The sequence below is a fragment of the Amblyomma mixtum genome, chromosome 2 (genome assembly GCF_055824585.1).
Source record: "Amblyomma mixtum isolate Tamu chromosome 2, ASM5582458v1, whole genome shotgun sequence".
NCBI lineage: Eukaryota > Metazoa > Arthropoda > Arachnida > Ixodida > Ixodidae > Amblyomma > Amblyomma mixtum.
This window is the reverse complement of record NC_143013.1, coordinates 106488922-106516504: the sequence shown is the minus strand read 5'-3', so window position 1 is coordinate 106516504 and position 27583 is coordinate 106488922. Positions and strand designations below refer to the sequence as shown.

Below are 27583 nucleotides of genomic sequence, written 5' to 3'. Positions count from 1 at the left end.
CAGCGTTACTTCAGCGTTTAATTCCTGATTTCATTATCTGTGATGAGGTCAGTGTGGGTGCTGTGTAGCTGACTCAGTGAAGATCACCTTCAGATTTAGGAGTCAGTTCGAGGAGAGCTGCTTCAGTGTTGGATTGCTGATCTAATTTTCTGTGATTAACTCAGTGTGGGTGCTCTGTAGATGCCAGCACGAGGAGCGTTACTTCAGTGTTTGATTCCTGCTTTCATTTTCTGGGGGGCAACTAAGTGTGGGTGCCATGCATATGACTCAGAGAAGCTCACCTTCAGATATAGCAGTCAGCACGATTAAAAGAGATTGGGTGTTTCATTCGTGATCTAATTTTCTCTAATTAAACAGTCTGGGTGCTGTCTAGCTGAGTGAGTGAAGGTCACCTTCAGATATAGGAGCCAGCACGAGAAGCGTTGTTCCAGTGTTTCATTTCTGATTTCATTTTCTATTATCAACTCAGTGTGTGTGCCGTGTAGATGACTTAAAGAAGCTCACCTTCAGATATACGAGTTAGCACGAGAGCTGCTTCAGTATTCATTCCTGATCTCGTTTTATCGGATTAACTCGGTGTTTCCGCTGCGTAGATGACTCAGTGTAGATCAGCTTCAGATATACCAGTCAGCACGAGGAGGGTTACCTCACTATTTCATTCCTGAGCGCGTTTTCTGTGATTAACTCATTGTGGTGCTGTGTAGCTGGCTCAGTGAAAATCACCCTCAGATATGGCGGTCAGCATGAGGACAGCTACTTGATTGATTAAGTCCTACTTTCATTTTCTCTGACTAACTAAGTGCCTGTGCCGTGTAGCTAGCTCAAGAAAAGTCGCCTTCGTTTATATGAAGTAGATGAAAGCTGCCTCAGTGTTTCATTCTTGATATCACAAGCTTGCATCATTAGTGGCACATTATGGGCAAATTTACCATCATTTCAAGCAAGTGTACAGTCTTTGTCAAAAGTAACCGGGCTGCATGGTTTGTTCTAGCTTGCATAGTGGAGCCCTTGTGACTTTCGTAAAGATCAAAAGGTGTTTGAAGGTAAGAAGACCCCCAGTCCTTACCTTTAACGACAATTTCAGGTTCAGGGAAGCTGTAAGGGCTCCACTGCACAAGCCAGAAGCAAACCATGCAGCCTGGTTACTTTTGACAAAGACTGCACTTCGCATCGGGGAGTGCAATTTGGAAGATGTGCTCATCGGGATGAAATGTGTCATTTGGAATAGATCAGTTTCCAGTTGTGTACTGAGCATGCTGCTAATGTGCTCGTCAACCATTTCCATAAGGGGAGCTGCTGCACCTGCTCTTCCATATATATGTATTTCTTTGGGCAATGACACGACCCTTTGTGGGATGACATAATAAGTAGAGTGCTAAATGTTTTAAGCCCACACTAATGTGCACATATTCTCTGTACTGACCTTTCCAAAGAAAAAGAGAATGAGTTGAGGTGCTTTCTTGATTCCTGATCTGAGCGGATTAGGTGTCGCACTTGCAGTGTACTGCGCAGCAGTTTTGGGCCCCTGACGGTAAGTCAACCGCCCTGACATTGTTCCAAACTAAATTCTAGAAGTATTTTGCCACTCTGGCTCTGTACAGGAATATTTACTTCAGAGGGAGGCTGAGAGCTCACGTTTACAGTCAGGTGTGCCCAAACCGACTGGGCTGAGTTTGCCACCTCGCTTTCAGTAGAATCTATTAATCGAAAAACTTTTATTTTGCAAAACAATTCGAGGTCAGGCCTCCTGGGTTTCCGAACGACAGCACTCAAGGTCTAAGCGTTCATGTGGTGTTGGTCCATGACGTATGGGGTCCGGCTGGCTGCAATCTTCTGTCTGGCCAGGTGCGCTGACCGTAGTGAGGTCTCCCAGTCATCCCAGGTTTGGAGAAGCATCGGTTCGGCGGGGGAGGGGACGCGGGGCATGATAGGAGGATGTGGGTAAGGGTGGCTTTGGGGTGGGAGCACAAAAGGCATATGGAGGTCCCGGCATAAATATGGAAAGATTGGCTGGCGTAGGCAGCGTTTCAGTACAATGCAATCTGCAGGGTATTCCACTGAGGTTCATCACCTGACACTGTGCAAATGGTACTAAAGACGGGTGGCATTGTTGAAAGTGATGCTATATTTGCCGATTTGACAGTGTAGCTAAACAGTGCCATCTAAAAACGGCGCACTGAAAAACACACAGAACACAGGGAGAACGGACAGGAGAAGAGCGCACTAGCAACTGAAGCTAGAAGTCGAAAAACACTTCTCACTCGGTAAGCATGCGCCAGGAAATTCAGCACGTCAGAAGTGAGAAGTGTTTACCGAGTGAGAAGTGTTTTTCGACCAAGCTTCAGTTGCTAGTGCGCTCTTGTCCTGTCCGTTCTCCCTGTATTTGCGTGTTTTTCTGTGCGCTGTCTTTAGATGGATCGATACAAGCTAGCCCAACTTTCTGCTTTACTAAACAGTGCATGTCGGTATTGCTAGCTGACTGGAAATTGCGTTTTGATACAGCGAAGATCAGAAATGCGCGCTTCAATGTTTCATTCCAGATCTCATTTGCTGCGCCTAACGCAACAGAATGTGTGCGTGTGCGCAGCTGTCCAGGCCAGAAGTGTTGACTAATACAACAGCGAGGATGGTAAAATTTGCTGCCGTCTTTCATTTGTGATCCGATTTTCTCTGTTCAGAATAATCATGTGTGTATTCCGGAGGTGAACTCACCAACTGCACGGCTCGCTGGATTCTATTGTAGAAATTAGAATAAGGAAGCAGGTTGCAATCTATTCTCTCATCCATTGGCCGAAATCTGTCACCTATACTTTTATTGCAGAAGTGCTGTGCTAAAAAAATGACGCGCGATGTATTTGGAGAAATGACGCTTGATTTAGCCGTCACGTTCCTTTCATAAACAGTATCATTTGTATTCAATGGCCCACCTTTGGCAGCAGAATTTCCCTGAGCAAATGCACCAAATGTGGCTTCTGTCATGAGATAAATGAAGCTTGACACACAGTGGTTAATGGCACAGACCTGCAGTCCAATTTTCACGCAGCTCTGTATAATTTAGCATGGCACTCGAGGACAGCATTCAGCACGGTCGCAGAAAATGCATACAGGTTTTTATACATCACCACATAATCCACATCCCATGCACATCCCATCATCAGCCTGACTGCGACCGCTGCAGGGCAAAGATCTCTCCCATATCTTTCCAATTAACAATGTCCGAACTACCTGGTGTCAGGTCACTGGCAGCCAGTGCATACGCGTGAAATATTTTTTATCAGAGAGATCACTAACTGGTTCTTATATACACACAGACATAGCATTTGCTTTTAAAGGGCATCAGTCTGCGTGCACTAGTTTCAATATATGTTCCTCACATGTGCTGAGGTCATAAATAATACGAAATGCACTTGTTGGCACTTCTCGTCCAGTATGTGACATTTGGAATAGCAAAAAAAGAAATCCCACCGTTCTATCTGACTGTTATCACAAATTAATTGCGTCAATGGTTTATGTTTCGTAATAATGGCATATAGTATTTACCGACAGTGCTACAAAGTGGGTGCATTTCATATGTAACGGCCACCCACGTGTGCAAGCTAACCTGTGCTACTTCAAAGATTTTAACCAAAGCACCGGATTAGAGGTACCACTTGCCATGTGAAGCTATTATAACGTGTTTGTGTTTTCCTCAATGGTCGAACCTAAAAAACTCCTTCCTCATAACCTCGGTCATATGTGACGCATTAGTTTACATATCAATTGAAATTACAATGCGTGTATGCTATCTTTGTAGCTTTTTGTCAGCCTTGTGCGATGAGGATGAGCTCAGGATACAACTGATGAGTTTAAAATATATCACTTGGCTCTTGCATATTAGTCATGTGTGGCCCACATGACCTCTTCTTTTGTATCAAGCACGTCACATTTTATGCACTGGCCTTAAGTCGGCTTAACAAAAATAACATGCAATAGCCTTTCACCCTGTAGAAAGTTCATCTTTCAAGCGCTGTAATCGTTATAATGATGCAGCAGCGTCGCGTCAGTCGAAACAGTTATTCAGGTGCTCGCGGAGAATAAATGCAGCCAGTGAACGCATGGTGAAAAAAACCTGTTGACTCGAACAATATTGTCACGTAGCAGTTGGTACAGGTAGCGCGGCGTCCAGACGGCAGAGGAGCGCCAACACCGAGATGATGCCAGCGCACACCGAGGCGGCCAGGATGGAACGTCGAGCTTCGTCTTCTTCAGCAGCGAACAGCGTGGCGCACGAGCTGCGTGCCGAACAGCCGCCGAGCGGCTATTGTTGTAGACGCGGCATTATGTCAGGGTATACTTATGCCAGAAGGAGAAATATACAAGAAGCAGAAATATGCCATAGTGCTGTGTGTGCGCATCGTTCACTATGGTGTGCAGGTACTCGTACATGGATGCAGTCGGCCCCCATCCTTTTAACAAAACAAAACTTGCTATCACTGCGCAACACTGGATGCGTTGCTCAAGAAATACATGCAAAGGACAGCGGCAAGCTGTCGTAGTAAAGGTTATGAGATGTTGAGGTAAATCATTATTCAGTCTCTGCAGTATCGTTTAACATATGAGGAAATACTTATTCATTGAGCGTGGTGGCACAGAGGTTAGGGTACTCGACAGGAAAGTTTTGGTTGCGAAATGGATCCAAGCTATTGCAGTTGGTTTGCAGCGAAACTCAAAGCCATCCGTGTAGTGTGCGATATCAGTGCATAGCGAACACCTAAGGTGGTTGAGTCAGTCTGTGCAAGCCTTACACTACAGCACCTCTCGTAGCCACGCTTCAGCGGTATGATGTTAAAGCCTGCAAAAATGCAGAATGCGAGTTCATGCACGAACTGAGTAGTTCAACTAGAAATTACTCATATGCTGGGCATACCTTTGACCTGTCCTTTTTTTGGTGCAACGTCGACGTTCCTCTCACTGGGCTCTAATGTCTATTCTGTCAAAAGTTTGTTGAATGATCATCTTCGATGTATCACGTTGGTCTTAAAGTTTTATATAGATCAGAACAGTGCTACGCCACTGTGTTGATAAAAAATTTTTGTTGACTCTTTCGGCGAATCAAAACGCAACAGTATATCAGTAAATATTGGTAGCCCACTGCGCAAGCAATATACAGCTCAAATGTCGCGGATAACGTGGTGCTAATTGCGAATGCTCATTTCTTGCTCTCGGTGCATATTCTAGCTAAAAGTAAGTACACTCGCTGCCAAGTCTTCAGGGCACAGGGCTTCCTATTCAGCCATGCAATGGAACACTCAAAAAGCCCTGTAAGCTATAAGCGTCTGGAATGCGAGAAGAACCCAAGTCCGAGCCTTTCAAGGGCCTTTGGTCTTTAAGGTTGCAAAAAATTTGCACCCCAAAATGAAACTTTGGGGCCCGAGAACTTTTGGTGACTATATATAAGTGTGGTCTGCATGCGAGCTATTGACGGCACAAAACATACCACCGCAGACCAAACTCATGATGTGCTGCTGTAGTTCAATGTAAAAATAAAGCCCATGTTGTGGGAAGTTGATCTATGACACGTGAGGGATAGAGACAAGTGCCGTAGTAAGATAACATGCTCTCGTAACAAAGCTATATGTCCAGCATGTCTTTCCCACTCATCTTTGATGATTATTCACCATCCGTGCCCACCCAGAGGCGAGGACATTGGGTCGCTGAACATGGGTTCTAGGTCTGATTCCAGGCATCGTAATCATACTTCAATGGCAGTAGACTAAAAATCATCCCGGTCAATAGCACAGGCTAGAGGTAGCTGATATCAACTTGATTTTCACTGTGCAGCCTCTCATAGCCTCAGTTGTACTTTAAGATGATAAACTCCCGCAACGTATAGCAAGTTCTCAGTAAAGGTTACTGATTCCAGATTTCATGCACGAGTAAAGTAACGCCATTGGTGCCGTACTGACTCCAAAGAACATCACAGTATTTATGCAGTCTCTATCACGGCATTTACAACAATTGCCTGAAACAATGAAAACATAACGAAATGTCTCAGCTGTTAATGTACATGATGTATGACAGCCATGTTTTCTTCCCTTTGAGGAATGTGAATCACTTGAAGAGCGTAGCTGAATGGAGAATTGTCAAGAACTGACCAGATAATCCGAATTCGCATTCATAGAAAATAAAATTTAAATGTAGTATGCAGCATAATATAAGCTGCAGACTGAAAAAGTAGGCACTCGAGGCTATGAATAGCGTTAACCAGTTAACCTTTAGTACAGCAAATTTTTGTATAAATACACAGCTGCTGCAAAAATATAAAAGAATAAATATGAACAAAAACTAGGATGCTTGTTGAATAGCGTACTTGTGAAGGTTCTCTGTCTTTTTTTTCTAGAAACTTGCGCACACGGTGTCACCAAAACAAAATTTTACTTCCCAGGCTGCACTGTACGTAATCCTTCGTTTGTTCTTTTCTGTGTATCTAGGGTCAGACTGTATGCTTCCCGATACTACTCAACCAGATATTCCACTTGAGCTTGGTGTAAAGTGCCGCTTTATACTGACAGAGCTTCCTGAAAAATTTTGTACATGACTATGCTGGAAGCTTTTCGTGCCCAGCTTGCTGACATGAGTTAGTATATTTAGTTGCCCTCAGCAATACTTTGTGCTTTCAGAGCATTTATGATTTTTCAGTGGAAAGTTCTGCTATATCTTCATGAAGATGCAAAAAATTTTCCTTTGGTAGAATAAATTACAGCTTCATGCATGACATCTCTGGGCAAAACATCTGATGTCAGTTATTTTGGTGGTATATCGGTCATACAAGGGGCAGTTATTTCATAATAATGCTGAGTTACGTTCGCTGGCGCGTTGAAAGAGCGTGCAAAAGATGTGCCCAGGAGTTTTCACAGCCGCCGTAAACGTGTGACCTACCGGAAACCTAGGACTGAGTAGCGAGCGCGAGCTGCGTAGACACATTTACAGTTTTCCGAATTTACATTTACCGATCGCAGAAGAGTAGTGAATTGTGAATGCGACAGGAACCCACAGACAACACAGCACAGTTGCCTCACGTCGTGTTAGGCCGGGTGGAAGCCGTAGCTTCAGGACTGGATCCAGGGATAATAGACGTGGGTTTGAAAAATCGCCGTAAGTCCACAAGGTAGCGTGACATCTCGTGCCAGTGTTCGAAGCTTACCCGCTGCGTCGGCTCTCGAGATGCGGATGAACACAAAATCGCCCTCCTGGTGAGCAGTTCGCACGATCTCGTCCGCGTGGTGGTTGCCTGCGATGCCGCTGTGTCCTGGCAGCCATTGGTAGATAATATCATGCCCTTTACTTATGGCGGTGTAGTGTAGCTCTCGGATTTCCGCGACCATTGGATTTCCGCGAACAGGCCATTGATGGGGTGGTTCTTCACTAATATGCTGAATGGTGACACGAATAGCGGTAAGCTCTGTATTAGTCGATGAGGTTCTGAGTGATTTTTTCCTTTCTTAACTATGGTTGTTACGTGTATGACCACGGGCTCCCGAGGAACTGGAGGGGGGTCACTTAGCCATCCGTGTATACGTGCAGTCGCTGTCCGTGCTTCTCATGCAAATATTCAAAAGTGGTCTGTTTTAATGCTGTGGGCGATAAAACAGCTTTCTTTTTTGATGTCTGGCATGGAATGTGCAGGCTCCATAATAGAGAGGATGATCTAGAGGCTGGTGTAAACTGGGTTGGTAGAATGTCGCGATGGGCAGCAATAATTTTCTTGAAGTATGCGGCCAGTTAGCAGGAAGACTGGCAAGACGGTGATCGGGAATCCGAGAGAACTGCCGAATATTCGCTCTCAAGGCGTCGATTGTTACATACGTAGTCACTGGATTCTCCTGGGCGATGAGTACTGTGGCGGCTATAGACGCGCATTTTGGCAGTCATAGGCACGCCCGGAAAGCTTGAGCTCGAACGTTTCGTAGACACCGTATGTTCACTTTCCTCAAGTTTCCAAGTGCAGGGAGACTGTACTGAAGGAATTCCATGAATAATGTTGTGTACAGCTGGAGGATCGACTGCACTGATGCGCCCCACGACATCCCTCCAAGAATGGAGAGAACGTGAACGATCGATGTCAGTCGCCTTTTCATGTATGAGACATGTGGGCTCATTATCGATTATGATCGATGATTACTCCAAGAAGGATGGCTCTTTTCGTAGGGTATTGTTTAGCAATTTATACATATGGCTAATAAGACATGCTCTTGCGTGTAAAGGCAACAAGGGAATATTTTTCAGCAGAAATCTCCAGGGCTTGCAGGCGGATGTGGGCCGTAAGAATGCATGCCGCATTTTGAAGCCCTGCTCTAACTCGTAGCCTCGTAACTCCTGATGCCCCGATACAAATATCGTCCGAATAGACTGAGAGTTGCGACTAATGTGATAGTACGTCGATGAGGCCAACAAGCGCAAGCTGTGGACCCCGTAAAAATTTCCTATTAATGCATCAGTAGACAAGCTAATAAAGTGGACTGCTCACTTTTGTCGAAGACTGGAAAATCTCTGGAAATGTGGAGAAGGCGCGCTGCTGACCAGAAAGGAAAGGATTCGGCCACTAATATAACGCTTGTCAGTTGAAAACCTCAACCAGCCAATAGCGCCCATTAAATTTTTTACACTTGCTAGCAGTCCTTGCCGCGAACGGCGCGTTTTGCGGCAAGTAGTCTGAAAGAAGCGAAAAAGAGTTTCGGCTTTCTATATTGAAGGGGACGTCCTCTTTTTCCTGCCCTTCCTCCACCCCCTCACCCCGTCTCCGCTTCCAGTTTTAGTTCATCCCTAGTTCGCGGTAGAGCCTCAACAGAACATCGTAGAAGGAGGACCACTTTTAAAAGACTGTCCCGTATGACGCCCTCTTAGAAAGACGAGTCGTTGAAAGTGAGTAGGATTGTCCGAGTGCAAACTATGCAGCTTACTATACCAGGTTATACCAGACTATACCTGCAGATTATGCCAGGCAGTTTATCTTACGGTTTTACAACGCACCATGGCATCGTTTATTTTAAAATGGGATTCGATAACAGGAGTGCAGTCCCTGAGGGAGGATGTAACCCCCATTCTCAGACACACACAAAAATCACACTGGGTTTTCGTGCTGTGGAATCACAGAGTGTGAAACTTTGACAATTTTAATTTCTTGCAATGAAGAGGAAGTTCATAGCGGAGTTTAACACCGTTTCATCTTTTATGTGCCCAGCTGCTTTCAAATCCTGCTGGTGCTGCGGCGTCGGGGAGCGAGGAAGTCGTGAAAGAAACAAAAAGTCTTGACTACAACATCTAGCAAGTCTCCGCTTGAGGTAGGAATGCATGTTCTCTCATGGCTCACTGAAAACGAAAGAGGGTTAGAGTCGCAAAGTATCGGTTGGGCTAGATGGTGGTTCTTAACGAATTTTCTACAAGTTGCTTGGATCAAAGTGCGGAAGAAAATGCTGATGAAAAATAGCCACCGACCGAGGGACCATCAGCATCTCTCTGCCTTCAGGGTCATTGTTCTCTTTCTTCTCTCGTGGTCTGCTGTCGCGAAAACGACTGGAGGCGTGCTGCGACGAAGCGAACATTCCAGACCCGATGCTGTCGACGTTGTGAAAGAAGCGGCGCAGTCTGCACTTGCATGCCCTTTGTTGCTTTGCTGCAGCCAGTTTGCGAACCAGCATTTGCATAGCTTTCCTTCGTAGGCTTCGGGGCTCGCCTCGCCTCATGTCTCTGTGAGGACCACTCATCGCGTGCATAAGAATGAGCTTCTTTACAGGACTTACACTGTTCGATGTAAGTGGATATGCTTTCCAAATAGTGTCATTTACCACCATAAGATCCATAAAACATTGTTTTTTTTTTTATCTCTTTTGCCGCTGCAAGATGGTGTGTTTTGTATGTCCTTGTCCCTTGTCTTCATATTCTCGGTTACCCAAAGCATCGAGAAATTTTGTGCTCGACTTTTGTGTATTTAATAAAAAACCCACCCACTTGTCTTTGAAGGAGTGAAATCATTCATAGTGTTTACCGAAGAATACGCATTAACTCGCCAACCAACAAGTCTTACTTGAGTACCTCTCTTTATCTTTCTTTCATACGTTTGTTGGGGTGCTTACCGGTTCATTTACGTGCATTTCGCACTGTCGATCATTTCAAGCAAAATAACACAGACCGTGTCTTTTGTTTCCAGTCATCGGCAGTAACAGATGGCGGAGATAAATGAAGCCCGAATTGATGGTGAAACCAGCAACAGTGACGACCTGCGGGAAACAAAGTCATACGTTCCGGATATGCTACAAGGTAGAGTTTTCAATGGCCTTAAGATGCAGGAAGGTTCATATTTATAATAGTTAGGGCAGCAGTGGCTGCGCATGGACTTCACCGTGAAACAAGTGGCAGAGTTTTCACGTAGTTGAACCGAGCAGAGGTGCGGAAGCATGTCTTCATTCATCGCCTTTTTCTGGCTTTTGCATGTGCAAGCGACCGCTTCTATCGCTCTTCATCTTCACACCCTCTCTCCATTCTGCGATAGCTGACACGATGCCGTACTCCTACTGGCTACATCTGGCGCGACAGTTCTCCGAACTTACCCGAGCTTCCTCCCACTGGCGCAAGCTTGCGGCATGCTCGTCCGAACTAACCAGAGCTTACCCGAGTTGCTCTGAGGCTTCACACAAGATTCTTGCTTGGGTTTCATAGTGTTCAGAGTGCTTTCGGTATAAAACGCTGCCTATCCTGCCACTGCCTCAGAAAGCCAGTGCGATTCTAAATTCTTTTTCATATTACACGCATCTCATGCGTTACAAGCGTGTGGCTTACGAGAAGACAATGCTTCAACTGCCTGCCCTTCGTTGCATGGCACAGCAGTGAGTAAATTAAAATAAAGCTAAAGAAAACTTCTTGGTTACTCGGAACAAGCGAGCTGATGTCTTCTGATGTCTTCTGAGCTGATGAATTTCTGTTATTTTGCTCTTCCTTCTTGATTACTGGGCGTCCATTCCTATCCAAAGTTTGTTTTTTACAGTGCCTCTTCTTTTGAGGAGCCTTCGACAACAGGACAGTATGAGGCGGCTACTTATATTGGTGAGCTTCTTAATGCATCATTAGAAGCAAAATATCTGACAAAAAAAAAAACAGGTGACTTCGCACACCCACGTATGCATGCATACGCACACGCACGCATACATATATGCGCGGGATGGGTGAGGGAAGATGAACCATTATTTTTGAATAGAGGCTTTATGAACTATACAGGGAGCTTCCGCGGCACCTGAATACCAGCACTGGAGGATGTCAGAAAAGAGGAGATTCCTGTTAAAGTGCATCATAAGCTGACACTAAACTAAAAAAAATCAACACCAATTCAGGGAAGGCTCTGACCGCTATCGAACGCTTGGATAAGAGTGCTTGTCTTCATTTGAGCAAGTGCGGTCATCACGGCACGGCTCAAGTAGGACTTTCACTCCGAGGAAGAAGCCCTTGTCAGGATGCTGAGTGCGAGGGTGCGAAATCGCAAGGTGGTACGATGGCGAACGTGAAGTTTAAAATGCTGCCGTACAGGCTGGCCGTGCGACACGAGTCATGGTAATGGGAATGTCACGTTGACCTGAAAAATCTGCGATAACGGAACACAGCGTCAGTGGCGAAACAAATGCTGGGTGGTAAAAAAGAGGGAGGGGAAGCACAATTTACTTCAGAGAAGGAGAAAGAAAAAAAAAAGTTGCGGGAGGGATTGCGGAAGCCAAGGGTCATTGAAGAAAGATGCAGAAGGTCCATAGCGGAACGTAAGCGTGGATAAAAAGAACCGAGAATGAAAGAAACTGTGAATAAGCGATATGAAGCGAGAACAAGGCAGATGTAGTGTGTGTATGTGTGTTTTAGAGGGGGGAGGAGGGCGTTGTTTCTATTTTGAATTTGGGCTGGTGGAAAACCTTATCAGAGGATTACTACAGCGACTAAATGCACATTACAGACTGAGTTTCATTTGGAGACATTTATCCCTGTTGGTTGTAATGTTTTTTTTTTAAAATTAAGGATTAGAAATGCCTCTGTATTTTATATGGCTTCCAGATATAGATAGATAGAGAGTAGAGCGGGCGGGCGGGCGGGCACGCGCGCAGGCCTAGCACACCTTTATACATGTCAATTGATATACAGAATGAATCAGGCCTCCTAAGCCGTAAATGGCTTGAGTGACAGAACCTGGTAGACAGCGAACCGTTTCAGGAGAGCGATGTATCAAAAGAAGCGAAGTACAGACGTTGTCACAAACCTAACAAAGCGACTTACGCGCATAGAAAATCCCACAACAAGATATATACAAAGTTAAGGCGTTACACATTCAAATGAATGACGGCGTGAAATTTGTACAATAACGAAGGATGACAACATTTATGAAGCAGCAAACGACGTAGCGGTGGAGCGCAATGTTTTTTCAGAGTGTATCTAGTTTTCGCGCTCAATACACTAGGTGGTAGGCTATTCAAACATGCATGCACATAATACTGACGTTTATGCGGATCATACCCTGTTCAGTGGCGAGGAATGATAAACAGGTATTTCAGCCTTAAATCACGTGGAGGAACGTATGGAGTTATGGAGTGGTATGCTGACCGCACCAAAAGTGTTGTCCGTTAACAGAGCGTTAACTCTCGGGAGGATTAATTTTCTAAAAATATCAATATCTTTGTCAATGAGCAAATTACAGGCAATATTTCTTGGAAGTGAACGCAGAAGAGACTTCAACCGGCTGCATTGCTAATGGATGGAGCATAAACAGTGATGCCACATTTGAGCACATTACACTCTAGGACGTGTGTGATAAATTTAAGAACAGATAAGTGCATAATGTATCCAGTGTTATACTGCACACATCATATGGCACGAAGCCTCTAGCTTAAAAAAGATACGTGCTGACTCCAAGAAAGATCACAGTCGAAGATCAGGCCGAGATATTTGACCAATGGCGCATGATTCACTGCTTCACAGTTGTACTAAAAACTGGTGGAAGTCTGTAAATTGCTAGGGTGACTCAGTTAACTTCTTTTTAGTAGAGTACGAAAGATTATAAACTGCGTTTTAGACGTATTAACATAGATAAGATTAGACTTAATTTTGTCCATGGCCTTAAAGCTGCCCTCTTTAACGCTATCATTGCCTCTATGTAACTTTTTGTACGTTAGAAAATAACACTGCCGTCAATGTACTGAAACTATAAAGTAGGCACCATGTTTAGAATATCATTACCATATAAGTTAACTAACAAAGCAATCAATGTAGAATCCGGCGGCACACCAGCTTCGGTATCATGGAATCGCTATAGCACCTTGAAAGCGACATATTTGGAAGCCTAAAGTGCTAAGAAGTGGAAATAGAAGAGCCGTGATATACCAGCGCTGAAAGTTTAGTATCAAAAGAACGCAGCAAATGCTATCGAAAGCCTTGCTACCGTCAAGAAAAAGTGAGCGCACGGCCTGGTAGTTATCAAACGCTAAATTTAGCATATGAGAAAAATCAAGAACTGTTGTTCCTTTTTCTGGCATGAAGCCGTATTGGCAAGGTGATATAGTACGCGGTGTACATTAAAAAAAATTGTCATGGTAAGTAGTAAATGCTTCTGTACAATTTCTCCAATGCATTGCAGAATTAAGATCGGTCTGTAAATATTCGTAATGTTTCTGGAGCCTCCCTTGTACAGAGGTATAACTTAAGCGTTTTTCAACGAAGTCGGTATTATAACTCTAGAGACAGTGCTTATACTAGATAACAGGACAAGTTTAATTGATTAAATATTCCTGCACAAGTATTAAACCGCACTGCCATCCAATACCTGAGGATTCGCGGCGTTTAACACCAAATAGAATCGACCTCTCATCACTTTCAGCAACACCTGGAAGGGAAGCCGATTCCATCACACTAGAAGGGATAGGACAGTCGGTAAGGCGAATTCGAGCTACCGAACACACCAGCGAAAACATATTGTTGAAATTCTTTGCTATGATCTGTGCATCTTTAAGATAAAGCGAGATAAAGTAAGTATTATAGACTGCAGCGCCAATTCCTTACTGACTATTCACCAACTTCCATGTCTTTTAATTCTAAAACAGCGCAAAAAAAAAAAAAACGGACAACAGGAAGAGACTGAGAAGCGGGCGCTGATTCACAACTTAGGATTCACAACTGCCATTTGCTTATCAAGCCGCTTATAATTAATTCGAACAGAACAGAATAGGCTTGGGCAGGTTGGTAATTTATGGTAACACAGTAATGATAGCATGGGAACAACGCAGGACAAAGACGAGACGGCACAAGTGCTAACTTTCAATACAGCGGATTTATTGCCGATCAGGAGCTTATATACTCTACTGATACAGCAGATAGAAGAAGAAACATAAGAAAATGCCAGACGCCGTCATGCCATGAAATCGAGCTCTTTCTTCGATAATGCCACAGACGGTCTGCTGACGCATTGATCTTCTGCCCGCGCTATCTCACACGCTTTCTTGGTTTCTCTAGTCAAGTCGCTATGGTGCCGATACAAAATGACACTCTTGTCCAACAAGGGGTGGCAAGGTGGTATGGCGTCAAATTTTTTGGAATGAGCCGCCAGATGGCAGTCTGTGCTGATGTTACCAACTTTATTGTTCTGCTCTAGGAGGCGCACATTCAAACACCTACCCGTTTGCCCTATGTAGAGCCGACCACATGAAAGTGGAATTTTGTATACAGCCCCCTTCCTGCAAGGCATGTAGGCATTTCTGTGCTTAATTCTGCACTCAGGTTTCCGTGCTCGCGTAGGGCAAGTCTTTTTGCTCGCACTCAAAAGCTTTTTAGGTGCCGTGAATACTACTTTTACGGCAGAACGTTTCACTACCTTCCTTAGATTGTGCGAGACCTTATGCACGTAGGGAATCACGGCTACCTTTTCCTTCTCTCCTCCGCTCTTTGTTCGTCGCTCATGTGTGAACCAACTTTTTTTCTGCGATGGGCGACTGAAACAATGACATGTTTGGGATAACTCGCCGCCTACAAACGTTCTACCTGCTTTTGTACACTTTCTTCCACAGTATGTTCGCATGACTTGCAGGGAGCGCTACACAAGAAGGAAAGAACAATGCCCCTCTTTTCCAATTTTGAATGAGCAAAGCTGTAAGGCAAAGGAGGCTTGTTGGCTCTAGGCTCATACATCCAGCAGGTAGGATCGTGGTTGAAACGCAGCCGCAGATGTAAAAACCTAATGCTTTCCTGCGCGGGCAACTCATGAGTAAACGTTAGGGGCCTAAAGCATGCATTAAAGCAGTCTAAAATACTCCATACATTCGGGTCAGTAAAAAGAGGTCCACATAAAACAATTAAAAAATGATCAACGTACCTATAAATTTTTTAAATCCTAAGGTCATCTAGCCGCTCAAAAAGAGCTTTGCAAGCTAAAAATAGATCGCTCAAAATAAGTGCGGTACTCGAACCAATACAAACACCCTCCTTTTGCAGGTAAATATTGTTGCCAAAGGCAACAAACGTTGACATCAAATACAAAGATAAAAGCTCTGAACCCCACCCCCCTACTCATCGCACAGGCGTTCTGGAAATCAACGGCACCACACTCGTCAATTGCTGCCGCCACACAGGACAGCAGATCGCTATGGGACATAGAATAAAACAAGTCTTTGATATCAACAGAAAAAGCTGGGATATCTTTGTGGTCAGTAGATCTGAAGTAGTCAATAACTGTAGAAGAATGTTTAGTCAAGAAAGAGTCAACCACATTCAGCAATTTCAAGTGCCCTTGCAAAAACTTTGTCATGCACTTCTGCCACGTACTGACCCTCTTCTGTCACGTACTTCTGCCACGTACCTGACTTGGCAGAAGTACGTGGCAGAAGAGGTACTTCGCAGAAGTGCGTGGCAGAAGAGGTACGTGGCAGAAGTGCGTGGCGAAGTTTTTGCAATGGCACCTGAAATTGCTCTATGTGGTTGACCCTTTCTTAACTAAAGATTCTTCTACTGTCCCAGCTGCGTTTGCTTCCTAAACACCCCCCCCCCCTTCCCAACTTACTCTTCACAGGGTAAATTTGAAAGGTATAGGAGAGGCCTTTGTCTTGCAGTGGGCGTGGTCCCACTGGTAATGGTCTCGTACGTGGTCCTTTTTCTAATAGAAAAATAATCTGAGCCCGTGATAGCGCTTTTGCGCTACCACATTTCTAGCGCTGCGCGTTTTGAATGAACGAAGCGAGCGCCCTCAACGTCTCGAATTGTGCGTCTGACGCCGCTAGCAACAAAGTCTTGAATGTGCGCCAGCACATACTTCCGAAACGTGAAAAGCCTGCCCGGATCTGCGATAAGTGATAGGGAAGCCACCGACAGTCAATGCTGATGGAGCATTTATTGATGTTTGATGAGCACAGAATAAAATAGATGAGCACAGAAAATACAAATATTTGTGGAACTGTGGAACACTTGAGCTCCACCTTTAAAGGTATGACACGACAGCGTTAGTGAGTCCATAAGTGGCTCCTCTTGCTTACGCAGACACGGACACTGTTTCCTCTTTCACGATCATTATATTAAAGGCCACATAACGTAATATCAGCTACAAATGCTTAAAGGACGCGAGATCCTGGAAAAACGTTTATTGTAGCTCCACCTCGCTGCCCAGTCGCGTGATATTGTTATCAGAGGAAGGAGCATTTAGGCATTTAATACCTTCATACAATATCAGGTGAGTGGGTAATGAGGTGGGTGCTGGTGGCCATGCGGCTTACTGAAAAGCAGTCAAGGTACATTGTTTACAAAGGAATTTCCTAATGCTTTGTTTGCTCAAATGCAGGACCAGCGGAACCGCTCAAGGATCCTTTGGATACATGCCGTTTGTTACACTGCGTTGCCTATCGTCATCTTTCTAGTAATAGCCATGCGCGCAAAGCCGGACATTGAAGAGCAAAGCCCAGAGGTGCCGACTTTATCGCCACCTTCGGCGAAGTTATGTAACAGGAAAGGGTGCAAGTTTGTGTCCGGCTTGTACCATGAAGCGTTACCGCCATTGCCATGCAATGACTTTTATGAATATGTTTGCACAAACTGGAAAAAAAGGCAAGACTCACTCAATTCCAGTGTAATGATACAGCAGAACAAAAAAATCATGCTGTCCGTGGTCGCAGCCCTGCTTGAAATGGTTGTACCTCCCCGAGCCCAAACAGCTGCGCAAAAAGCAGCTGGCTTGTTCCAGTCTTGTGTGGCCCTACACAGTCAAAACGACAACTCAAGTCAAAACCCGAAGGCTGACATTTTGGACTTCCTAGCTGAGCACGGCGCGACACTGGAGTCTCATTCGGCTTTGAGCGCTTGGCACTTAGTCCTTGACTTCTCACTTAACTATGGCTTACCCACGTTGTTTGATATACGGTTCGGTGGACTGCCGAAGTACAAAAATCATCCGAAGGTGGTTCTTGCTACGCGACCGTCCTTTACGAGCAGCCATATTCGAAACAAGGCAGCTATTGATGATCATCTCAAGTGGCTGGGAGTGGGGGACAAGCAAATTCCGGGGATCTCCAAGATGATCGAAATTACGGAAAGATATTTAGTACTGGCTACAACGATCGAGAACGAGCCAGCTAAAGCAAATATGAGCGTGCACCCACTACACAAGCTTGAGGAAGTCGTCACGTCCAAGAAGGGCGAAGCGTGGAATGACTACATGCGAAACGTCACTGAGGGCTTGCTGCCTGGAGAGCACGAGGTTGCCTTTCAAAGCAACCGCTTAAAGGAATTCATTGTGAAGGTCTTTCGCAGTATGGATGAGAAACAATTGGCAGTTTGGGTTGCCTTTGATGTGTCGTGGCAACTCAGACAAATGGTGCCTTCGGCGAATGATACTAGGCGCGTTGCAAGAAAACAGAATCATTTCTTTTTTCCTGGTACAAACTATTTTTTGCTGCAGCAGCTATGCCTTATCTATACATCGACGGTCATGCACAGCGCCACTTACTATTCTTATTCTCAGTCTGCTGTAAGCAAAGAAGTGCTATTGAAGGCGAAACACATACTTTCCACCATAGCAGCAGCTTACCGTGCGAGGATAGAAGAGTCACAGTGGCTGGACAAAGAAATGAAGAGCGGCATGGTAGAAAAGATTTTAGGCATGAAGAAGATAATAGGTTATCCCGGAGGCTCGGGAGATGAAGTCTCTTTAAACAACTTTTTCTCATCGTACCAGGATTCAGGAGCCTCCTTCGTAAAGAACTGGCTAAGCGCTTCGCGCTCCAGGACAAGAAGGTTACTGCGCCAGAGATCTGAAGAAGATTTCATTACGTCACTTAACAAAGACATATCCCAGGCTAACGCCTTCTACGAGCCCAGGGAAAACGTGATGGTGTTGGGCATGGGGCTTCTACTACCGCCATTCTTTGACACTGTGCCGTCCACCGACTACGCGTCGATGGGGCAGTTAGCTGCGCATGAGATGATGCATTCAATCTACATTCTACACAGTCGCCGTATGAAGGGGGACTGGGCTTCGAAAGAAGAGTACGAGAATCGCACGAAGTGCATCCGGAACGCGTACTTTTTGCCAGAGGACAAATCTGCGCAAGATGAAGAAATTTTGGCGGATTTTGGTGCCGCACCAGTTGTTTACGACGCCTACATCCGTCAGAAGTACGAGACTGATTCGCTGCTACGCCTGCAGGAACTGCCAGGTATAACCAAAGATCAGTTGTTCTTCATCGCCTTCTGTTACATGTGGTGCTCGAATGTGTCGCCATCGCATCGGTATCCTGAGTTCAAGACCAGGTGCAATTCGCTCGTGAAGAACATGCCGCAGTTCTCGGCTGCTTTCAACTGCCCTGCCGGGTCACCTATGAATCCAACCCTCAAATGCAAGCTTTGGTGAAATCTGGAGGGGTCCTTGCTGCTGGGTAGCTTCCAGATACCAATGGTAGCGGCTGCTGTTGTATTGAATGTTTCCCTACCTGCCGGTCAGCTGTAGCTGGGTTTAGATTTGGTGCGATCTAAATGGGCAGCTTGGTTATGAAACGTGTGAAATGCACTTTTCTCCATCATTTAGGAAACATGTGGTGCGCGCATGGCGAACAATCTTTTGGGTAGCCAGCTGTTCTTGCTAATAACAAGCTCAGCCTTTTGGAAGGACTCACTGCTGCACGAATTCCTGAACCTGGCCAATGCTTGCCGACGTGCGGGACTAATTCAAAGCGAGTATGATGTACCCTTAGCCAGTGAAGGGTGACTTTGTGCGTATTTTGCTCGAGAAAGGCGCATTCATCCCAAGACTGACAACGCATGTTCCCGAGCCGAGAAATTCCGTCGAGTCAACCACATTGTACGTCCACATTGATGGTAAAACAGATTTGATCATGTAGAATCCCTTACGCAGCTAGTAAAAGGACCGTCGGACGATGTACAAAGAAAGGCGACTGCAGATGCTGCAGTATTTAGCCAACGGTAAACATAATTGTCATTCAACACTTTCTTTTTTGTTCCTTAATGTTGTGCGCACTTAATGTACCTTGCTTTTTAAAGTCCTATTTTAGATTTACCGTGGGCGGCTACTTAAGGCAGGTTATCAGGTCCAGGCATTCAGGATCAGACAATATGGAGAGTCCTCAGTGAATAGTGGAAATGTCCAGAACCTTTAGAGGAGGAGGACGAGTCATAAGCATTTGAATATTGAACAATGTTTAGCGCATGCTATGGGCCTCGACTGCAGCAGGAGGCCAACCAAACGTCTGCATGACTCTTCCAGATGCAAAAAAGCGACCTTGGAATTTTTGAAAGTTGCTTTACTTTTATTCATCCTAATTAGTTCATCCTAATGGCCACAGAAAAAACGCCTGTCTGTTATTTATGGAGAAATGTATTGAACCACGATTCGCAGCTTATGCTGCCCATTTATGTAAGCGTATTACATGTACTACTTGCTGTACTGTTGTGTTCTGCAGAATGTGCACATGCTTTGGGTGCTGCGGCCATTGTCAGGCAAGAATACTGCCTTCTGCTGTAGCCTTGGAGACAGCTGTATGTCTCAAAGCAAAAAAAGTAAATAATAACTAGTTTTGCTTTGGGTTCCGTAAATCAGCAGATCAATCTTGCATGTTCCTTTTATTTTAGTGTGTTTCATGCCTCTGTAGGCGTATTTACCAATATGCATGTCAGCAGCATGTAGTGGGTTCATGGCGTGCTTCTATCGTTGGTAGTTTTCCTGGCAGCTTTATATTCCCAATCAAGAGGTCTCTTGTTACAACATTTGCTAACTTAAATGCGTTATTTAATTTTGAAGCTAGATGTCACTCACCCCACACCTTCCTGCATATGACCACTGGTTGGGAGGTTTCTTATCTGCTACGGAACTGTTTTTCGTACAAAACTATATGCTCTTTCAGTTCGTTTTCTGAGTATCCTCCTGCTCATTGTGTATACTTTGACGTGATGTATTACATTTTCATGATTCGTTTATTTCTGGTCTCAATTGGTCGGAACACTGCAGCAACAAAACATGCTGTTCTGAAGATCCGAGCGCTAATTGGCGTCAGAACTATAAAGCATATGGTGCTCATTGCTTGCCGTCAGTATTAGTGCATTCGTATTCTCTTTATCTAACGTTACTTTCATAGAGCGACCATTGCTTTCTGCGCGCTGCTGGCATTATATTTGCTCAAAAATCACTCAGCTGCGTAAATTGTGCACGCGTTACTTACTTGCGTTGGACCATTTCTTAGAGCGCCTGTGATGAAGGCACTTTCCTGCTAATGTTAAAAGACAGGCACAGCAAATAAGCTTTTTAACAGAGTGGCGTTCAGCGCTAACTCTGGAAGCCCTTGACTTGCCGGTAAAGGAGAGGGTTTTCCTTGACTTTGTGGCAGCTAGGGGAAATTAACGACTCTTTAATTACTGGAGTGCCTTCAGTGCGGCCTCTAGTGCATGTCGAACTGCCAGAATGACTGCGGCGCAATCCCATGAGTGGTGTTTGTTTTTGGTATGCTTTTCGCAGTGAGTGCGTTTAAGGGAGTTGCGCTAACGTTGAAGTGTTTTGAATGCTTTGTTAGAAGTGTTATTGTTGCCGATATTATTGTTTCTGTTACTCTCTTTTCCTTTGCAATTTCTACTTGCTCAATATACAATATCACCGTCGCTCCTGTGCGGTACCTTTAATTTTGTTCACAGAACACCCTTATAACAATTAACTTTATGTATGTGATAAGTTCGTCTTTTAGTTCATTTTTGTACAGTTCTAACTGTGCTGAAGTGGACAAAGCGAGGCTTCAGCCAGCCACTGTCGGCTCACATTATTTGTTACTTGAATAAAGTGGTCTGGTTCACTTACGGTACAGGAGTCTTGTGTCTTTGCTACACTTGATGTTGTGGTAATAACTGCCCCAAAACAGGTAACTATGCTCTTTTTATGAACGTTTAATCCTAGGCATATTATTATCTATTTCAGGTGATTGAAGCATACAACTTGGCTACAGTGCATGAGAGTATATGTGATCTACCACAATATTGTATTACTCACAGATGGTCCTGAACACCTTATCATGAAAGGCAATGCCTTCACTCTAATTGAGCACTTACCGCACGGAAGCAGTGATAGAGGTGTAGCGAATTGACTCTACCAACACAACACACAGAAACCCCCATTCCGTAGCTTCGTTTAAGAGCTCGCACAATGGAGTTTCAGTCACATCAGTGTGGGCATGAAAATAATAGACAGAAAGAGTGAAAAGAACGGAAAGGCAGGAAGGCTAACTATGTGACGCCCAGTATGCTACCCTAAACGCGAGGAAGAGAACAAAAGAACAGAGAGAAAGGGAAGAGAGGAATGGGAAATCACGACTGAGAGCCAAGCAGTGGCCATGTGGTTGACCATCCGCCTAGCATTCGCGAGGTTCTGTGTTCGATCCCCAGTGCCGCCAAGTTCCGATGTTTTTGTTTTTTAAAGCATACAAGTATCGTCCGGCTTGGTGCTCACTTCTTATGGGGCAGAATGCCTGAAAAAGGGTGTTTGGTTACCTCACTTTCTCTCGATGGAAAACATACCAGCGAGGGAATGAAATCCATCTGTCCAATAAAAAGTCCCTTGTGGTCCTTGTGTTTCATACAAGTTGGGGTGAAAGACCAATTTCCCAAGCATTAATCCCGAGATAACCTGAGCCCCAGGCCAGCGGAAAGCTTGTGCCTATTGTATCACCGCTTGGCACCCGGCTGCAGTGGGGATTGCCCCCCGCATCTCCATAATGCGAGGTGAATGCTCAACTCATTGGGTGCCTTTATAAAGCGAAACACTTGGGCGCGGCAAACGCGCCCTGCTGGCGTCACTTTCGCGCTATAGTTCTGAATTTTCGATGCAAGGAGGTGGAATGTGCTCGAATCAATGCTACGTCGCTGACATGCTGCCGAATTTACAGGCTAGGGCAAAGAGTATGCATTGACAGTTTAGACAGAAAAATCAGGTCATAGGTGCAGGCTTTATGAAAGTTGGGTGATGAAGGCAGCTCCAGTTAATTCAATTGTTGTCGCTCTGTGGCGTGACAGGTGGTAGAGAAAAGGCGGCCCAACAGCGGCATGTCAATTAAGTGCCGCATAGCGAGAGACGCTCTCTTATCGCTCATAGATTAGCTGATACCAGTGTTGGCAACCTCTGTTTCAGTTGAAAGTGCAGCCTGGCAGAAAAGTGCTGATTCACAGTCAGGCCGCTACGCCTAAGTGAAGGTCTTAAATAATAAATCTGAAGAAATTCGCCGTAATTGCATTTGCAGCAATCTGCGTGAAAGAAGTGTATGAATGAAATTCTAACCAAGCCCTCACAAAGTTAACAAGAGAGAAATTCGACGTCAAGGTTTAAAAGCCGGAGAAAATGATTCCGAAGCCGTCACCACTAGAAGTATTAAGTTTTAGTACCTTCAATATTTCATCGCTCATAATTAACGCGGTATTATTTTGGTCATTTGATTACGGCCATTTGAATAAGAACTCAGCACCCGGTTTAAATACACACTTGTTTGTTTGTCTTGAAACAATTTATTCGTTGCCAAAAACATGGCAGTGCATTCCAAACGTGAAAATTAGGAAGCGGAAAAGCGGCATTGTATTCTGGGAAGTCGACCCAGCGGACGAATTAATGGCTCATATTATTTTGCTGTCGTGGTGGCTGCACTCCGGCGTGGAAGTAAACAGCGAGAATGGCTTGCAAACGAAACGCCTTATTTGGGCTGACTTGCGACCGCAAAGACTGAATGAGAGATACAGAAAACCTTTATTAAACAAATATAGAGGATGAGCCGGCGCCGATAGGGAATGCTGGCATCTCCTTGGTTCGCGTCCCTTGTCCGGGATGCCGAAAGATGCCGGCGTCTCACGTGCCCAGAGCGCGAGGGCAGCTTGCGCCGTTGCACTCGAGCACCAGAGGAGGAAGTTCTTCCAAACTTCTTTAGAGGGAAGAGGGGGAGGGAAGTGGGATACAGCATGTGGGAGAGGGAACAGAGCTCGTCGCAGTTGTGATGAAGACGAAGTGCGGCAGGTGCGCTGCATGCAGTCGCGCGCAGGAGAGAACAGGAGGGAGTAGAGAGAATAGAGATTAGCTCGACCGTATGCTGCGTCTACTGCTTCTTAATTTCTAATTAACCCTTCTTACGATATAACAACAGTGTGGGCAGTAAACATTTATTTTCGGGTCATAGCGAGCAGCCATTGCGATGCCGCAGTAGGTGTTTGTCTGTAGCTGTTGCAGAATGCGTTCGTCTGCCTTCGACAGCCCCTTTGCCGGTGGAAGGAACTGGCGATGCCTGTTTTTGTAATAGTCGATAATTTCTCGAAACCGCATAAGCAGTCGGCTAGGCTCATCGGTTGGGGAGGACGCTGGAGTAGGTGCCCGGAGGACAAGTTCTTGGACAGCCGCATTCGCAGCTTTGTTTGAGGGGAGTCCCTGATGGGCCGGCGCCCGCACGGTGCGTTTACAGATGGGTTCGGCGCCTCTAACGGCGTTCTAGAGTATGTGATAAGCTAGAGGGCATACCTCGCCCCTGACATAGCTCTCGCAAGCGAAACGGGAGCCTGAAATGACAACCTTGACATGGGGAGTCAGCGACCGCGAGCGCGATAGCAACTTCATCACGTTGGGCGGTTGGCAAGGGGAGCCCATTAGTTTGCAAGTTCTTGTGGACTACGGCTGTCGTGTAGTGGCCCGATGAAGACCGCAGAACTGAACCACTCAGCGGCGGCGTAGCAACAGGTGTGCTCGGTGGTCGTCGAACAGAATGCCTGCCGCTCTCGGCCATGCTCAGCTTAAAGCTGATAGCGAACTTTTGAGATAAAGCCTTGGAACATTCTGGAACAACGTAGAATCTGCTCCGTCTTAATGCAACCAATCGAGATAAATCTGGTCGCGTCTTGCGACCAATGTGCGACATTGGCAGACAGTCGGGGTCAGTAAAAAAATTCAGGGGCGCTTTGTTGACCTAAAGTACGGTGAGTCGAAAGCCTTTAGCGCGGTGTTGCTGCCTGTGTCACTGATGTGTGGTTAAGATGTTAATTAAGTACACAATTGTTTGTGGATCTTAAATGCTAGAGACACTGGAGGGCGTTTGCGAGGCATCCGTTCGATTCGACGCCTTTCTGCAAACACTCTCCAGCGTCCTAGACAAGGAGAACTGCATATGCGTTGGCAGGAAGTAGCATAGCCGATTCTACTTCCGGCCACTGGCGTGTACGGACGCAGGATCATGAGCTCCCACGGAGCGGCGACGGCGGCCATCGATGGCCGCGGAAACAGGTTCAGCGCCGAAGACAAGGAGTATGAGATCTTTTTGCCTACCCTGCCCACCGGACGTGTTGTTCTAAACACAGTTTTTTTGCACGGAGATGTGCGTGTGAGACCTTACAGGGTCGAAGACTTCAGGGACGCCCTCGCCAACACTGGTGCGCTCCCCGACGTCGTGGCGTTGGGGGCGTACCAGGTAAACCACGTGTGGGCGGTAACCTTCAGCAGCCCAGAAGCCGCGAAGAAATTAGCCGCCTTGAAGGAGCTTGAGGTAAAGGGACGCCGGTGCATTGTTTTCGACCCGGAGGATCAGCAGGTAAAGCTGCGCCTGCATTGGATGCTGCACGGCGTCGCCGATGACGACATCCGGACTGCTTTCGCGGCGTTCGGAAACGTGACCGAGGTGACGCGGGAGCGTTGGCGCGTTCAAGGAATGAAAGAGAAGGGATCCACCACGAGAACAGTGCTGCTCAAGTTGAAGCCAGGTATGAAGGTGGACGACCTGCCCCACCACGTTCGAGTCGCCGGCGAGTTAGCTCTCGTGGTGGTGCCCGGGCGGCCGATGCAGTGCCTGCGTTGCCACGGCGCGGGTCACGTTCGTCGCGACTGCAAGGTTCCCAGGTGCTCCAAGTGCAGGCGCTACGGACACGCGGACGAGGACTGCGTCCGTACCTACGCGTCTGCGACCGGGCTCGGAGGTAAAGGAAACAGCGCGGAGCTGATGAATGTCGCGGAGGCTGAGGACGCAGCGAGGGGTACCGACGAGTTGGGCAACCTCCCTGTGTCGCTGGACACGTCGGCGACTTCAAGCGGCGACGCCCCCCTTGCCAGTGCACCAGGACTCCAGCCACCAACGGGAGACTCGCCTCAGTCAAAGGAGGCGACTTCGGGGGATGCAAAAAGCCTACCAGTGCCCATGGACTTTGTAGCGAAGGAGCCTACCGAGGGTCATCGGCAGAACACCGGTGGCCGTGCGACCACTGTGGCTACGCCTGGGAAGCGTCCCCATGGAGACACCAGCCCCGACGGCGACAAGGAGGCGGCGCCCAGCGTAGAGGAACCACCAGCAAAGACGCCTCAAGCAAGGCGGGCCAGTTTTCGGCCGCGCCCTAACCTTGCGAGCGAGAAGCGCGCCGGCGACAAGGCGCCTCCCGAGCTGGGCCAGGTGCACGCTCAGGATGACGCCGGCGGCGATGGCGGCGGTGGCGTCTAGCCATGTGCTGGACGCGAGAGGTAAGCACCACGCTTTCGGTCTCTTCTTCTTATGTAGAAATGGCTCCTGCATCTCCGCTGAAAGTCGCCTCCCTGAATGTTAGAGGTCTGGCAGGAAAGAGAAAGCAAGGCCAGCTCTTTCGGCTTTTAACGGAGCACGGCATAGATGTACTGGCTGTGCAGGAGACGAAAGTAGACGGCGAAGAAGAGACCGGGAGCATGGTGCAACGTTTCACGTCCTCGTTGTTTGCTGTAGTCAGCCACGCTGTAGGCACATCGGCTGGCTGTGTTCTTTTTCTAAAGAAGTTGCCGGGGCTAGAAGTGCAAGCTCATTTCTCTTGTATGTCGGGCCGGTGTGTTTTCCTTGACTTTCGATTGAATAACGTCGAGTGGCGGATTATTTGTCTGTACGCGCCTAATGAAGCAGAAGAAAGGGCGCAGTTTTTTTATAGCTTTATAGCTTTTATAGCTTTTATAGCTTTTTATAGTTTTTTTTCATGGTTGAGAAATGGAACATGGAAGATGTGGCAGAGTGTCTTGAGGGAACGCGTGCAGTAAAGCTCACACACTTTCAGGGTTCTAGCCATGCACGGCTGGACCGCATTTATGCATCCGTCGATGTCTTACCTGAATGTCATAGTTACGATGTTGTGCCAGTATCTTTTTCAGAGCATTGTTTAGTTAAATGTTGTTTTGGGATGGTAAAGAGAGGGAATTCTTTTTCGTGGGAAATGTGGAAATTCAATAATAAACTCTTGCAGGACGAACTGTATACCAGCATAGTAAAAGATGAAATTGCAAAAATAGGCCCCGGTAAAAATATGCACATATGGCAACAGTGGGAGCTGTGTAAAGAAACTATAAAAATTAAAGCAATAGAGAGGGCTGCCTGTATACGGTTTCAAGAAAAACAGAAAGAGACAGAGTTAAAGAAGCTGCTCCATAGGCTGCTTCAACAGGAATCTCTAGCGCCGGGGAAATGGACTGAAGATGTAAGGAAAACAAAGCAAAAACTAGAATTGATGGAAGAAGAACGGTATCGGGGAGCGTTAGTAAGGGCAAGGGCAGAAGACATAGCTGCAGGGGAGATGCCATCAAAACGAGCGCTAGGGTTGGAAAAGGCAAACGCTGAAAGAAACCACATCGACAAAATAGAATGGGGCGGTGTCTTGTCGGCGGACAACGACCACATAAAAGCAGCTTTCAACGAGCATTACCAAGCGCTCTTCGCTTCCCACGTGGTAGACACTATCACGTTTAAAGATAAGTTTCTGGCGGCGATGCCGCGTCTCGGTGATGACGTAAAAGAGAGATTAGAAATGGCTATCAGTGGGCGCATTTGTTTTTCAGTCCCGGACTGTCCGGGACTACTTGCGGACTCGAGTCCGGTATTTGTTTTTCTCGGGCAGCCCGAAAGCTCCGCCCACCTGCCTGCATCGCCATAGCAACGCGTTCGTTTTTAGCCTATGGCAGTCCGCGGGCTGCTGAGAAGGCAGCAGACGACAGCTGCGCGCCGCGCTGGCAGCCATATTGAGTTAGACTCCGTGTGCATTTTGAGTACTTTTCGTGTTCCTGGAGGTCGATATCATGCGTTAAACCTTCAAA

At 46.3% G+C, this 27583-nt stretch overlaps 2 protein-coding genes across 6 annotated transcripts in view; both read left to right on the top strand.

Moving 5' to 3' along the window:
* Positions 1-21324, top strand: part of LOC149360459 (membrane metallo-endopeptidase-like 1) — an 88953-nt gene extending 67629 nt beyond the window's left edge. For 2 of the 5 annotated variants that reach the window (XM_089572324.1, XM_089572323.1), the window contains exons 2-5: positions 9221-9320; positions 10187-10296; positions 11021-11079; positions 16823-21324. In XM_089572324.1, coding sequence (XP_089428450.1) covers positions 10203-10296; positions 11021-11079; positions 16823-18886 — 2217 coding nt within the window. In that variant the 5' untranslated portion in view covers positions 9221-9320; positions 10187-10202 and the 3' untranslated portion in view covers positions 18887-21324. Of the gene's footprint in view, positions 1-9220; positions 9321-10186; positions 10297-11006; positions 11080-16822 lie in introns of all 5 variants that reach the window. The other 3 variants (XM_089572326.1, XM_089572325.1, XM_089572327.1) reach the window with 3 other exon arrangements.
* A 3263-nt stretch (positions 21325-24587) lies between these two features.
* Positions 24588-26187, top strand: LOC149360458 (uncharacterized). The gene has a single exon (XM_089569288.1). The coding sequence runs from the start codon at positions 24729-24731 to the stop codon at positions 25977-25979; it is 1251 nt and encodes a 416-aa protein (XP_089425414.1). The 5' UTR covers positions 24588-24728; the 3' UTR covers positions 25980-26187.
* The last annotated feature ends 1396 nt before the right edge of the window (positions 26188-27583 follow it).